The sequence below is a fragment of the Rattus rattus genome, chromosome 1, assembly GCF_011064425.1.
Source record: "Rattus rattus isolate New Zealand chromosome 1, Rrattus_CSIRO_v1, whole genome shotgun sequence".
NCBI classification, from domain to species: domain Eukaryota; kingdom Metazoa; phylum Chordata; class Mammalia; order Rodentia; family Muridae; genus Rattus; species Rattus rattus.
In genome coordinates, this window is record NC_046154.1 from 14994526 (window position 1) to 15009064 (window position 14539).

General features: G+C 42.6%; 1 protein-coding gene across 2 annotated transcripts in view; it reads left to right on the forward strand.

Moving 5' to 3' along the window:
* The window catches only part of Prdm2 (PR/SET domain 2), a 105447-nt gene that overhangs the window by 40685 nt on the left and 50223 nt on the right, over positions 1-14539 (forward strand). For both annotated transcript variants that reach the window (XM_032895066.1, XM_032895061.1), the window contains exons 5-6: positions 8686-8838; positions 13262-13388. In XM_032895066.1, the coding sequence (XP_032750957.1) occupies positions 8686-8838; positions 13262-13388 (280 nt within the window). The remainder of the gene's footprint in view (positions 1-8685; positions 8839-13261; positions 13389-14539) is intronic.

The window sequence follows — 14539 nt, forward strand, 5'->3', positions numbered from 1 at the left end:
AGTCATTGTTTTTAATAGCTGAGTAATACTCCATTGTGTAAATATACATTTTCTGTATCCATTCCTTTGTTGAAGGACATCTGGGTTCTTTCCAGCTTCTGGCTATTATAAATAAGGCTGCTATGAACATAGTGGAGCATGTGTCTATGTTATATGTTGGAGCATCTTTTGGGTATATGCCCAAGAGAGGTATAGCTGGGTCCTCAGGTAGTGCAATGTCCAATTTTCTGAGGAACCTCCAGACTGATTTCCAGAGTGGTTGTACCAGTTTGCAATCCCACCAAAAACGGAGGAGTGTTCCTCTTTCTCCACATCCTTGCCAACATCTGTTTTCACATGAGTTTTTGATGTTAGCCATTCTGACTGGTGTGAGGTAGAATCTCAGGGTTGTTTTGATTTGCATTTCCCTGATGACTAAGGTTGTTGAACATTTCTTTAGGTGCTTCTCAGCCATTCTATATTCCTCAGTTGAGAAATCTTCATTTAGCTCTATCCCCCATATTTTGATAGGGTTATTTGACTCTCTGGAGTCTAGCTTCTTAAGTTCTTTGTATATTTTGGATATTAGCCCGCTATCAGTTGTAGGATTGGTAAAGATCTTTTCCCAATCTGTTAGTTGCCATTTTGTCCTAATGACAGTGTCCTTTGCCTTATAGAAGCTTTGCAGTTTTATGAGATCTCATTTGTCGATTCTTGTTCTTAGAGCATAAGCCACTGGTATTTTGTTCAGGAAATTTTCTTCAGTGCTCATGTGTTCAAGGTTCTTCCCCACTTTCTCTTCTGTTAGTTTCAGTGTATCTGGTTTTATGTGGAGGTCCTTGATCCACTTGGACTTGAGCTTAGGTGACAACAGATGCTGGCGAGGATGTGGAAAAAGAGGAACACTCCTCTGTTGTTGGTGGGATTGCAAGTTGGTACAACCACTCTGGAAATCAGTCTGGAGGTTCCTCAGAAAATTGGACATTGCACTACCTGAGGACCCAGCTATACCTCTCCTGGGCATATACCCAAATGATGCTCCAACATATAACAAGGACACATGCTCCACTATGTTCATAGCAGCCTTATTCATTATAGTCAGAAGCTGGAAAGAACCCAGATGCCCTTCAACAAAGGAATGGATACAGAAAATGCACATTTACACAATGGAATATTACTCAGCTGTTAAAAAACAATGACTTCATGAAATTCATAAGCAAATGGATGGAACTAAAAAATATCATCCTAAGTGAGGTAGCCTAGCCACAGAAAAACACATATGTTATGTACTCACTAATAAGTGGATAATAGCCCAAAAGCTTGGAATACCCAATACAATCCACAGACCACATGAAGCTCAAGAAGGACAACCAAAGTGTGGATGATTCTTCAGCCCTCCTTAAAAGGGGGAGCAAAAATATTCATAGGACGAGATATGGAAACAAAGTTTGGAGCAGAGGCTGAAGGATGACCATTCAGGCCTGCCCCACCTGGGGATTCAGCCCATATACATAAAGCCACCAAACCCAGGCAATATTGCTGATGCCAAGAAGTGCTTGCTGACAGGAGCCTGATATAGTTGTCTCCTGAGAGGCTCTTCCAGAGCTTGACAAATACAGAGGTGAATGCTCGAAGTCAACCATTGAACTGAGAATGGGGTCCCCAGTTAGAGAAAGTATTGAAGGAGCTGAAGGGGTTTGTAACCCCATAATAACAACAATACCAACCAACCAGAGCTCCTGGGAACTAAACCACCATCCAAAAAGCACACATGGACAGACCCATGGCTCCAGCTGCACATGTAGCAGAGGATGGCTTTGTTGGGCACCAATGGGAGGAGAAGTCCTTGGTCCTGCCAAGGCTGGATTCCCCAATGTAGGAGAATGTCAGGGGAGGGAGGCGGGAAGGAGTGGGTGGTTGGCTGGGGAACACCCTCATAGAAGAAGCAGGATGGGATAGGGGGTTTATGAACAGGGAAAGGGGATAACATTTGAAATGTAAATAAAATATATCCGATAATAATAATAAAAAGAATAGGTCAGTTTGCATTCTTCTACTTGCTGACCTCCAGTTGAACCAGCATCATTTTTTAAAAATGCTGTCTTTTTTCCACTGGATGGTTTTAGCTTCTTTTTCAAAGATTAAGTTAGCATAGGTGTATGGGTTCATTTTTTGGTCTTTAATTCAATTCCATTGATCTACTTGTCTGTCTTTGTACCAATACCATGCAGTTTTTATCACTATTGCTCTGTTGCTCTGTAATACTCCTTGAGGTCAGGGATGGTGATTTCCACCCCCCAGAAATTGTTGTTGTTGTTGTTGAGAATAGTTTTTGCTGTCCTGGGTTTTTTGTTATTCCTAATGAATTTGCAAGTTATTCTTTCTAGCTCTATGAGGAACTGAGTTGGAATTTTGATGGGGATTGCATTGAATCTGTAGATTGATTTTGGTAAAATGGCCGTTTTTACTGTTAATCCTGCCAATACAAGAGCATGGGAGGTCTTTCCATCTTCTGAGATCTTTGATTTCTTTCTTCAGAGACTTGAAGTTCTTGTCATACAGGTCTTTCACTTGCTTGGTTAGAGTCACACCGAGGTATTTTTTATTATTTTGGGACTATTATGAAGGTTGTCGTTTCTCTAACTTCTTTTTAAGCCCTTTTATCCTTTGTGTAGAGGAAGGCTACTGCTTTGTTTGAGTTAATTTTATACCCAGCCACTTTGCTGACGTTGTTTATCAGGCTTAGGAGTTCTCTGATGGAATTTTTGGGATCACTTAAGAATATTATCATATCATCTGCAAATAGTGATATTTTGACTTCTTCCTTTCCATTTTGTATCCCTTTGATCTCCTTTTGTTGTCTCATTGCTCTGGCTAGGACTTCGAGAACTGTATTGAATAAGTAGGGAGAGAGTGGGCAGCCTTGTCTAGTCCCCGATTTTAATGGGATTGCTTCAAGTTTCTCTCCATTTAGTTTGATGTTGGCTACTGGTTTGCTGTGTATTTCTTTTACTATGTTTAGGTATGGGCCTTGAATTCCTGATCTTTCCAAGACTTTTACCATGAAGGGGTGTTGAATTTTGTCAAATGCTTTCTTGGGATTTAATGAGATAGTCATGTGCTTTTTTTTCTTCGAGTTTGCTTACATAGTGGATTACATTGATGGATTTTTGTATATTAAACCATCCCTGCTTGCCTGGAATGAAGCCTACTTGATCATGGTGGATGATTGTTTTGATGTGTTCTTGGATTCGGTTTGCCAGAATTTTATTGAGTATATTTGCATAGATATTCATAAGGGAAGTTGGTCTGAAGTTCTCTTTCTTTGTTGGCTCTTTGTGTGGTTTAGGTATAAGTGTAATTGTGGCTTCATAGAAGGAATTGGGTAGTGTTCCTTCTGTTTCTATTTTGTGGAATAGTTTGGACAGTATTGGTAATTGGTCTTCTATGAAGGTCTGGTAGAATTCTGCAAGAAAGGCATCTGTTCCCGGGCTTATTTTGGTTGGGAGACTTTTAATAACTGCTTCTATTTCTTTGGGAATTATGGGACTGCTTAGATAGTTTATTTGATCCTGATTTAACTTTGATACTTGTTATCTGTTTAGAAAATTGTCCATTTCCTCCATATTTTCCAGTTTTGTTGACTATAGGCTTTTATAGTAAGATCTGATGATTTGGGCTGGGGATTTAGCTCAGCGGTAGAGCACTTGCCTAGCAAGTGCAAGGCTCTGGGTTCGATCCCCAGCTCCGAAAAAAAAAATAAAAAAAAATAAAAAGATCTGGTGATTTTTTAATTTCCTCAGATTCTGTTGTTATGTCTCCCTCCCTCTTCATTTCTGATTTTCTTAATTTGGATACTCTCTCTGTACCCCCTGGTTAGTCTTGCTAAGGGTTTATCTGTCTTGTTACTTTCTCAAGGAACCAGCTCCTGGTTTTGTTTATTCTTTGTATAGTTCTTTTATTTTCTACTAGGTTGATTTCGGTCCTAAGTTTGATTATTTCCTGCCATCTACTCCTTTTGAGGGTATTTGCTTCTTTTTGTTCTAGTGCATTCAGTGTGCTGTCAAGCAGCTAGTGTATCCTCTCTCCAGTTTCCTTTTTGGAGGCACTCAGAGCTAGGAGTTTATCTCTTAGCACTGCTTTCATTGTGTCCCGTAAGTTTGGGTATGTTGTGCCTTCATTTTCAGTAAATTCTAAAAAGTCTTTAATTTCTTTATTAGTAGAGCATTGTTCAGCTTCAGTGTATATATTGGCTTTCTGTCATTTTTATTGTTATTGAAGACCAGCCTTAGTCCATGGTGATCTGATAGGATGCAAGACATTATTTCAGTCTTCTTATATCTGTTGAGGCCTGTTTTGTGACCAATTACATGCTTAGTTTTGGAGAAGGTACCATGAGATGCTGAGAAGAAGGTACATTCTTTTGTTTCAGGATGACATGTTCTATAGATATCTGTTAAATCTGTTTGGTTCATAACTTTTCTGTTAGTTTCACCGTGTCTTTGTTTAGTTTATGTTTCAATGACCTGTCCAGTGATGAGAGTGAGGTGTTGAAGACTCCCACAATTATTGTGCATGGTGCAATATGTGCTTCAAGCTTTAGTAAAGTTTCTTTTATGAATGTGGGAGACCTGGCAATTTGAGCATAGATGTTCAGAATTGAGAGTTCATGTTGGTAGATTTTTTCTTTGATGAGTATGAGGTATCATTCCTTATCTTTTTTGATAACTTTGGGTTGAAAGTTGATTTTATTTGAAATTAGAATGGCTATTCCAGCTTGTTTCTTGGGACCATTTGTTTGGAAAATTGTTTTCCAGCCTTCTCCTCTCAGGTAGTGTCTGTCTTTGTCACTGAGGTGTGTTTCCTGTATGCAGCAAAATGCTGAGTACTGTTTATGTATCCAGTCTGTTAGCTTATGTCCTTTTATTGGGGGATTGAGTCTGTTGATATTAAGAGATATTAAGGAAAAGTGATTGTTGTTTCCTGTTATTTTTGTTGTTTGACGTGGAACTATATTTGTGTGGGTATCCTCTTTTTGGGCTTGTTGAAAGAAGATCACTTTCTTGCTCTTTGTAGGGTGCAGTTTTCCTCCTTGTGTTGGGGTTTTCCATCTGTTGTCCTTTGTAGAGCTGGATTTGTAGAAAGATATTGTATAAATTTGCTTTTGTTATGGAATATCTTGGAATGAAGAAATGAAGAAATGAAGAAAAATATCTTGTTTCTTCATTTATGTTAATTTAGAGTTTTGCTGGATATAGTAGCCTGGGCTGGCATTTGTGTTCTCTTAGGGTCTGCATGACATCTGCCCAGGATCTTCTGGCTTTTAGAGTCTCTGTTGAGAAGTCTGGTGTAATTCTGATAGGTCTGCCTTTATATGTTACTTGACCTTTTTCCCTTACTACTTTAATATTCTTTCTTTGTTTTATGCATTTGGTGTTTTAATTATTATGTGATGGTAGGAATTTCTTTTCTGGTCTACACTGGTATTCTGTAGGCTTCTTGTATGTTGATGGGCATCTCTTTCTTTAGGTTAGGGAAGTTTTCTTCTATAATTTTGTTGAACATATTTACTGGCCCTTTGAGTTGGGAGTCTTCACTCTCCTCTATACCTATTATCCTTAGGTTTGATCTTCTCGTTGTGTCCTGGATTTCCTGGATGTTTTGGGTTAGTAGCGTTTTGCATTTTGCATTCTCTTTGACTGTTGTGTCACTGTTTTCTGCCCCTGAGATTCTCTCTTCCATCTCTTGTATTCTGTTGTTGATGCTTCCATCTATGACTCCTGATCTCTTTCCTAGGTTTTCTATCTCCAGGGTTGTCTCCCTTTGTGATTTCTTTATCTGTTTCCATTTTTATATCCTGAATTGTTTTGTTCAATTCCTTCACTTGTTTGGTTGTGTTTTTTTCGTAATTCTTTAAGGGATTTTTGTGTTTGCTCTTTAAGGGCTTCTACCTGCTTACCTGTGTTGTCCTGTACTTCTTTAAGGTTATTTATGTCCTTCTTAATGCCCTCTATATCTCATCATTATGAGATATGATTTTACATTAGAATCTTGCTTTTCCAGTGTGTCGGGGTATTCAGGACTTGCTGTAGTGGGAGAACTGGGTTCTAATGGTGCCAGGTAGTTTTGGATTCTGTTGCTTAGGTTCTTGCGCTGCCTCTTGCCATCTGGTTAAGTTGTGTCAGTTGGTTTTGCTGTCTCTGACTGCCACTTGTCCCTCCTGTGAGCCTTTGAGCCTGCGAACTTAGGAGTGACATCACTATCACTCTTGGGAGACCATCGCTCTCCATGTGTGATTTGGGTACCAAAAGCTGTGCCACAGGGTTAACTCTGGGGTGCAGATGAACACCGGAAGGGGACACTTTAATTTTTAATTTAAATCTTAACTTTTTAATATTACTTTTTAAAGACATGGCCTATGTAGCTCTGGCTAACCTGGAACTCATTATATAGCCCAGGTTGGCCTTCTGTTCATGGAGATCTGCCTGTCTCCACCTCTGAAATGCTAAGTGCTGGTATTAAAGGTGTGTACCACCAAGCCCACTGTTTGTTGTTGTTATTGTTGTTGTTGTTGTGGTGGTGGTGGTGGTGGTGGTTTTAAAGTACAGCAAAGTTTTGGTCTCCCTGAGCATCCAGCAGACCAAGGGTAGACTTAGGGTAGATGTAGGCCTTCAGGACACTTCTGCCTGTTTCGCCACCCCCACCTCAGTGGAATGGTATTCCAGTGGAGGAAAGGCACAAAGTAAGATAAACAAAAGAAAAGTTACTGAATTATTTCATTTCCTCAGAGAAAACTATTATTTACTTTTAGATTATTTTTCTTCATATATTTTCTATAGTCTTACATTTAAGCTAAAAATAGATAGTTCATTTTTGTCAAGTAGTGGTTCTACTTAGTATTGTCTTTGTGTGATTTTGTGTGTGTATGGATGGGTACACTACAGAGCGAGATCCTCTCTCAGAAAACAAAACAGAAAAGGAAACAACCCCCAAATACACATACACCCCTCCTCAATCCCCTCTAGCATACTCATCTTTTTCTATGGAACTTTGTTCTTTATACACATCACTGTGCCTTAGAAGATGCCTCATTTTCCATCGAAATACAATGAGGTATGCATAGGTAAAGAATTTACTCAACCGGAACATTGTTATTTTTGCAAAGATTTGTTTTGACTTAAGAACCAGGAAGTTCCAGCAGAGCCCTAGTGGTTGTTAAAGCAGTTGGATAGTCAACTTGCCACGTTTGCCTTCTACTCCGTGGGTCTTCCTGGCTCCTGCTGCCCTCTGCAGTCCCACTGATACCTGTCAATGCTGCCAGTGTGTGGGTGGGGATCCAGTGAGACCCAGATGTCTACCAGTATACATTAAAAATAAAATAAAGGAAGAAAAAGACTATCTCTGAGGCAGGGGCAGAGAGATAATAATACCTGTGTGAGTCAGTGGACCAACCAGAGGATTGATTGCAGTGTCCCTCATTCACTCCTCTTTCCACATTGGACTCTGCCAGCAAATGTGCTCAATCATAAGTCTTAAACACTGGAAAGCAACTGCTATTGCTGTGTACTGTGTTTAGCATCACAGTTCAACTGCCTCAGACATACCATTTCAGGGCGTCTTTGTTCTGGAGAGACAGACAGATAGATAGATAGATAGTCTCGGTCTCAGTCTCTCTGTCTCTCTGTCTCTCTCTCTCTTCCTCTCTCTCTCTCCTTGTCTGTCTGTCTGTCTGTCTATCTACTCCTGTAAGAGCTGAGGGAAGAAGCCTCAGCAGCCCAGACTTGCTCAGGAAGTCAGCATCTCAGCCATTGGCTGAGAGCAGGACCTTTGTTCTAAGGGAAAGTTACCTAATGAAAGGTGATGAATGTGGTGGGTGAGGAAACGAGTAAACGGAAGGACTCAAGGGGTGTGTTTGTGTGTGTGTGTGTGTGTGTGTGTGTGTGTGTGTGTGTGCAATTTACTTAGGTGTTTTGCAGTCCGGTTTTGGGGATTAACTGGTATATTAACTTCAGACTTCTTGCAGAGCATCTCAGAGAGGGAGTTGAGCAAGCACAGATGATCAGAGAAGCTTCTTCCTAGAGTAGAGCCTGTGTGCTAGGTTTTCTGTGTGGTTTTTTTGTTTTGTTTTGTTTTGTTTTTTGTTTTTTGTTTTTTTTCCTTTCTGCAGCATCCCAGAACTTTGCACACCTGTTTGCTGAACCTTAGTTCTGACACATATGCTGCATGGTATAGGTGTTAAGGGTCAGTGAGGTTTACAAAACAGTAATAGCTTGTCACCCACATGGCTGATTCTCAACATGTATTCATTTTCTGAAGTTCCTGTAAATCATGCGGGAAAGAGACCGCTGACCTGTGTACTTTCAGTGGTATAGACCTGGATTGGACCGACAGAATCTCTTAGAAGGCATTGCTGAGTGACACTTGAGAGAATGTAGCTGTTACCTATTTCCATGCACAGGGAACATTCGTAGATCAAGTATATGACCTTCAGGTCCTCCTATGGTGGCAGGAGATGGGATGGGGAACCAAGCCTAAAGAAAGTCTAAGAGTTTACAGCTTCTGTTTTCTGTTTGCATTTTTCTATATTGCTTCTTTGAAGTGCTTTTAGAGTGCTTGTGTATAGTGAAAAGAGCTGAAGGAAAGTTGAGATGCAGCTGTTTTTAGGCATTCCTATCCTAATACAAGCTTGTTCTTCTCCATCCCTAGGTCTACTACCCAAATTTGGGGTGGATGTGCATTGATGCCACCGATCCGGAGAAGGGCAACTGGCTACGCTATGTGAACTGGGCTTGCTCAGGAGAAGAGCAGAATTTATTTCCACTGGAAATCAACAGAGCCATTTACTATAAAACCTTAAAGGTAAGAGTGTTAGTGTTGGTCTACTCCTGGCTACTTCTCAGGCATTCTCTAAATGCAGTCTAATTGTAACTGAAAACAACTTTGTGTTTGAAGTGGTTCTTCCATGCACCCACAGCTCTCTGTTAGATACATGGCTCATGATGCCTTGCATATGTTGGAGAACTAGAGCAAGAAGACTGTGTCACGTAATTGCAGACTGCATCTTTCTTCATACTGCTGGTTATCTGTGGCATCTGCTCCTCGCCTCTTCCTCTGACACAGACGCCCAGCTCTCAGTACCATGGTGGTGCCTGTTAACAGAGAGCACACTCCTAGTATTCAGACTGTGTGAAGCCGTGTATTAGCTTTGATTACATTCAGGAAAGAATTTGGGATATATTTCTTTTTCCTGTCAAAATATTTCTTGGGAAAATTAGTTGCAGAGATGAAGAGGAGCACACTCCGAGCTGGCGATGAGGTACCCAGCACATGTGGGACCCAGTACATGTGGGACCTTACTACTAGGCTGCTTTCCATGTTAGCATGTTTATGTGGTGAACAAGATTCTGGCTCCCTCTTTGTTTTCACTGTCGTGTTTCTGTAGCAGACAGATCTACATTCCATGTATGGAATGTTCTAGAATGGAGTCTTGGGACTGAAAAGATAGATGATAGTTATCTCTTGGAATAGATACCTCTGTCCAAATTGCTGTAACAAACAATAGCTGTTCGTTCAGTTGGTTCTACTTGTATATGTTACAAACTAGGGGACAAGTCTATAGATTATTTTCTTTCTTGGTTTAAAATCTTCAGAGTTGGAAACTCTTGAGAATTTCAGGCAGGGTCCTGAGTTCATAGGTGTGGTAGCAAAAGGCTTTCTGCAAGCTGTGCTAGAGTGTGGCTGTTAAATGTTCTTCAATTAAAAAAAAAAAAAAAGGCTCTTCCCCTCTTTCCTCCCCCAACCCCCCTCCCCACACTTTCCTCCACGTGCTCATGGCCAGCCTTTTCTTTCTTCTTCCACTCTTCTTCTCTCATTAAACGTTTCCACATGGAGAAAAAAATGTCCTTCAATTGTATTTTCTTAGCTTTTCCACTGTGACATGTTTATACCTAAACCTGGCTTCTAGGCACAGCAGAATTTGGATTTTCCCCCCATGTTCATACTTAGGCTGTCCAAAACTTGTTTTTCATTTCTTTCTACTGACTTGTAGCCACAGGCAGTTCTAGTAGACTTGCTGCCTGGTTCCAAAGGGCACTAAGGATCCGTCTGGTTTCTCAAATACATCTCAAGCAGGAGACACATCTGTTTCTGTTGGCAAGGTGGGATCCTGGTGGAGAGAGACAAGGTGGCTGTGAGACAGGCAGCGTACACTAGGGATGGAGACAGACAGCTGTATAGGTTGAGCATTCCGTGTTTGCGATGTCGAGTATCAGAGTGTTTTGGATTTTAAATATCCGCATACACTTAGTTCTTCAGGAGGGACCCACCTCTAAGTACAGAATTGACATATCTCAGGTACATTTGAGACAAGTGGACATACCAGCACTTCATGCAGGGGCTCTGTTATCCTGGTCTTGATTGTGGAGTCATGTCACCACATTTAACTTTGAAACTCTGGAGCATTTCCGGCTTCAGATTTTTGTATTGGAGTAGATGTTTTAGATAAAAGATTAATTCATGCAGTTGCTGTAAAAGTAGACGAATGCCGTGGGTCAGTGTAGGGTATTGACAGCTACTCTGAGTGGGAACTGACGAGCTGTACCGGCAGAGCGTGCCGCTGATCTGTGTGCGCCTAAAGGCACTTGTCCTGTTATGTTGGAGGCCTTTTGGATCCCTCAGCTGTGATCTGCTGTGCTCTCCAGGATTCAGCATTCCTGAGGCAGTCTTTGTAAATGAATTACAAGGCATGGCTCTGGTTTCTCTTCAGTTTATTGTAAGAAATCTTGAAAATGCTAAGGGGTACAAAATAAAAATGTGTCTGTTGGCATGTGGCTCCACAACATGGCAACACCTCAGTCACAGACAATGTGGAGAGCTGCTCAGTCGGAAGAGGAGGCTTCACCAGTCGGCCAACACTTATTTGATTCGATTGGTAGCACACACACATATTCTAGGCTGTGTTTTGCAGTAAAGACTAACTTGAATGGATGTAAGTTTCTTCTCTATGAGAAGTTTGTATTTATTTCTGCCCTCTCCGTCTTTGGTGTTGGGGCTCAAACCCAGGGCACCGAGCTTCGCTCCTATCTGTGCAGATGTTTACCTCATCTCTTTGTAAAGTAAAGCTCTCTCTGCTGATGGTCCAAGGGCAGGGAGAAGGGAACCAGGAGCTAGGAATAGGGCTCTTGTTCTTGGATGCCAGTGTTCTGACTATGCTGTGATGGAAACCAGGATAAGTGTACACTTGTCCTCATTCCCTTTACTTTCAAACTTTGCTTGTATTTTATATTTTCTAGAATCCTAATCATTCCACATAGTGTTTAATACCATTTCATTCATTCATATATATATATATATATATATGTATATATATCATAAAAAGAGAACTGAACTAAGATTTACACGATCTGAAAACAGTTTAATTTTGGAAAGCAAACAAATCAGATTAGCTCATCAAAGTCCCAAAAGATGTTTGTGATGGCTGTTTTAACTCATTAATAGATTGCCAAAGTAGGGGTTTTGGGTAAGTTTAGCTGATTCAAGAAAGGATATGAGACACTGGTTCAAAAACAGTAAAGTGGCAGATTTTAGCTATATTTTGGAGGAACAAAGTAAACAGGGGCTGGTTCTTTTATTTTAAACAACCTGAATATTTTTGAATAATGAGAGTTCTGTGGACAATGAAACAAAGTCATGCTTGCTGTCTATATTAGTTAGGGTTTAACTGCTGTGAGAAGACCCCATGACCAAAGCAACTCGAGGCTGACCTAAAGTTCAGAGGTTCAGTCCATTATCATCAAGGCGGGAACATGGCAGCATCCAGGCAGGCATGGTGCAGGAGGTGCTGAGAGATCTACCTCTTCTTCTACAGGCTGCTAGCAGAGTACTGGCTTCCAGGTAGCTAGGATGAGGGTCTTATAGCCCCTGCTGACAGTGACACACCTACTCCAACACCCTTATAGAAACAGAATTCTGGCTCTCATTTATCTCCTTGGCTTGGGCAGTTACTTTAGTCTTTGATAACTTCTCAGTTCTGAGGAGACTAAGTTTGGCCTTCCTTCTGATTAGATTCCACTTATGCCTCTGGGCATCCCAGAACTGATCTGTCCTCTGCATAGTCTCAGGATGCTGTCCATCTGAATCCTTTTAAAGACTCTTCCTCTATCTGTGACTGGTAGCTGTTTATGGGGAGAGGATTTTGACAGGAAGCAAATGTTTGGGCACTTACACTCTCACCTAATACTGGTAGGTCCACTGGGGGCCTTGTCTGGATCAATCTGTGTTCAAGATTGCAATATGGGTTATTTTAATTGCCTCATTCCCACTCATTCTACACCAAGCGAGAACATTCCCTTTTTTGTGTGTCTCTTCCTGTGATCATCTGTGTCAGCATGTGGGCTTAGATGGGCTTTTACTTGAACTTTCTGAACAGATGGGTTCCCGGCAATGAAAGAAAACTGCTAGCTACCTTCCCAATTCTGTTTAGGACTTGCTTTTCTACTTAAAATATTTCTTCAGGATGTTGCATGTATAGTTGTATGATGGTGTCAGATGTGACTGAAGAACTTACTGTTTTAGGAACATAATTCATGGAATGTTATCTTAGGGATTTCTGTAACGGTGATGTACACTCTTGATGTTTTCTAACAGCCTGCGCTGCTTTGATGACTGTGCATTGTGGGTGATAGGTTGGGCTCTGACTGAGCTCAGGGCTTCTGTACTTGGGTTGTTTATGGTTAAAGGTGTACCTCGTTCCTGCTTAACTTGTGCTTGGAATTAGAAACGTATACTTTAACTCCTTTCCATGCCATTTGCTTTGTAATAGCCCTTTACATTTCTCATCCACTTGAATTTCATGAGCAAAATCGTCCCGTGTTTTATTTTCTCTTTTGCGTGGGTGACATGAGGTTTGGAGCTAGCTGTAAGAATCTGGAGATAGAGGCTGAGCACTAGGATCAGATCAGCCGGTGCATGAACTCCTGCGAGCCCCTGTGACAAGCTGCCAGGCCGTCCTGCTTGTCCCTAATGCCCTGCCTTGGCTGTGCCAGCCAAGGAATTTTCTGCTAGCTCTGGTCGCGGCTCCGCCTTCTGCCCCCGGCCTGCGCTCTAGAGTCCGCCTCCTTCCAGCGCGCGCCCCGGCCCCGCCTCCCCTCCGCGCGCACCCGCGTCGGCGGCGCCCTCCCGACAGCTGTTTGCGGTCGGCGCGCCGCTCTTGCCCGCTGCTGCGCCGCCCCCGCCAACAACCGTGTCTCTGATTGGTCTGCCCCTTGTCTCTTTTCTTTGGTAGCCAATCGCGCCTGGCGAGGAGCTCCTGGTCTGGTACAATGGGGAAGACAACCCTGAGATAGCAGCTGCGATTGAGGAAGAGCGAGCCAGCGCCCGGAGCAAGCGGAGCTCCCCGAAGAGCCGCAGAGGTAGGAATCGCCGCCGCCGCCCGGCCCGGGCCGCACCCGTGCCGGCCTAAGGGTCGAGGTCCGGGCGTTGCCCGTAGCGTCGCGGTGACCTTTTCCGGGCTCGGCCCGCCGTCTCCGCCCGGCCCGCTGCTGAATCACGGCAGTCCCGGCGCGTTCGGGCTGTTTGCGAACTTGTGCCTGAGCGCTCGCGCGGCGGGAAGTGCGCGTGCGGCCGCCGAGTGCGGGCCCGGCCCTGCTCCCGGAATAGGGCTGGCCGCGCGGCGAGGGAGGGCCGCCTGCGCCTTCCGGCCCGGCTGACAGCGCAGGACGCGGCCGAGGAGGGAGACGGGAAGGGAGAACCGGACCTGGGAGAGACAAAGATGGGGTGCACCGGGAGCGGAGGGCGACAGGATGTGTTGGGCTTTGTGGAAGTTTAGGAGGCTTGCCGTGGCCTCAACTCTGTGGTGAACGATGTTTTGAACAGAAGGTAGAGTGTAGTCAGTCACACTTATAAAAGGGAGGGGATAATTTGTGGGTAGGAAAATAGTTTGGTTGGCTATATCATATTTCCAGCTGGCATACCGATACGTCGCTGAAATATTTTTGCGAAAAACTTTTAATGTGAACTTGGGGATCTTTTATTTGAGTCTACTTTGAATATCGTGCCAAGGCACGATATGGTCGTTTTTTATTAAAACAAGAACTTTGGGGTTTTGTTTTGTTTTGTTTTTTGCTCTCCCCTTAGTTTTTAGTAAATCCAAACAAGCCTGTTCTTTTCTCAGACATTGCAAAGTATTTTGTGGGAGTGAGGTTATAAATAAAAGCATAAACATGGTTTTGGAAAACTCTCAAGCCATATTTGATGAGCTCATTGTGACTTTTCAATTCCATATTCTTTGCGTATCACAGCAAAGTGAAATAGGCTCACCCAAAGGGTGGCTGGTAGGTAGCTTGCTGAGTACATTTTTCCATTTAGTGGTTGTGATTCAGGTGTTGTTTCAGGTCAGTAAATACTTTGATTCTGGATCAGATGATAAGAGTCCAGAAAATTCCAGCCCTCCCTCAAGTATTTTAACTGCATTGAGATTTTGTCGGCCGAGGCTCAGCAGACGCCATTATTTGACTCTTTTCTGTGCTTAATGTCTATTTCGTTTGTAAGCAGGAGTCATGCT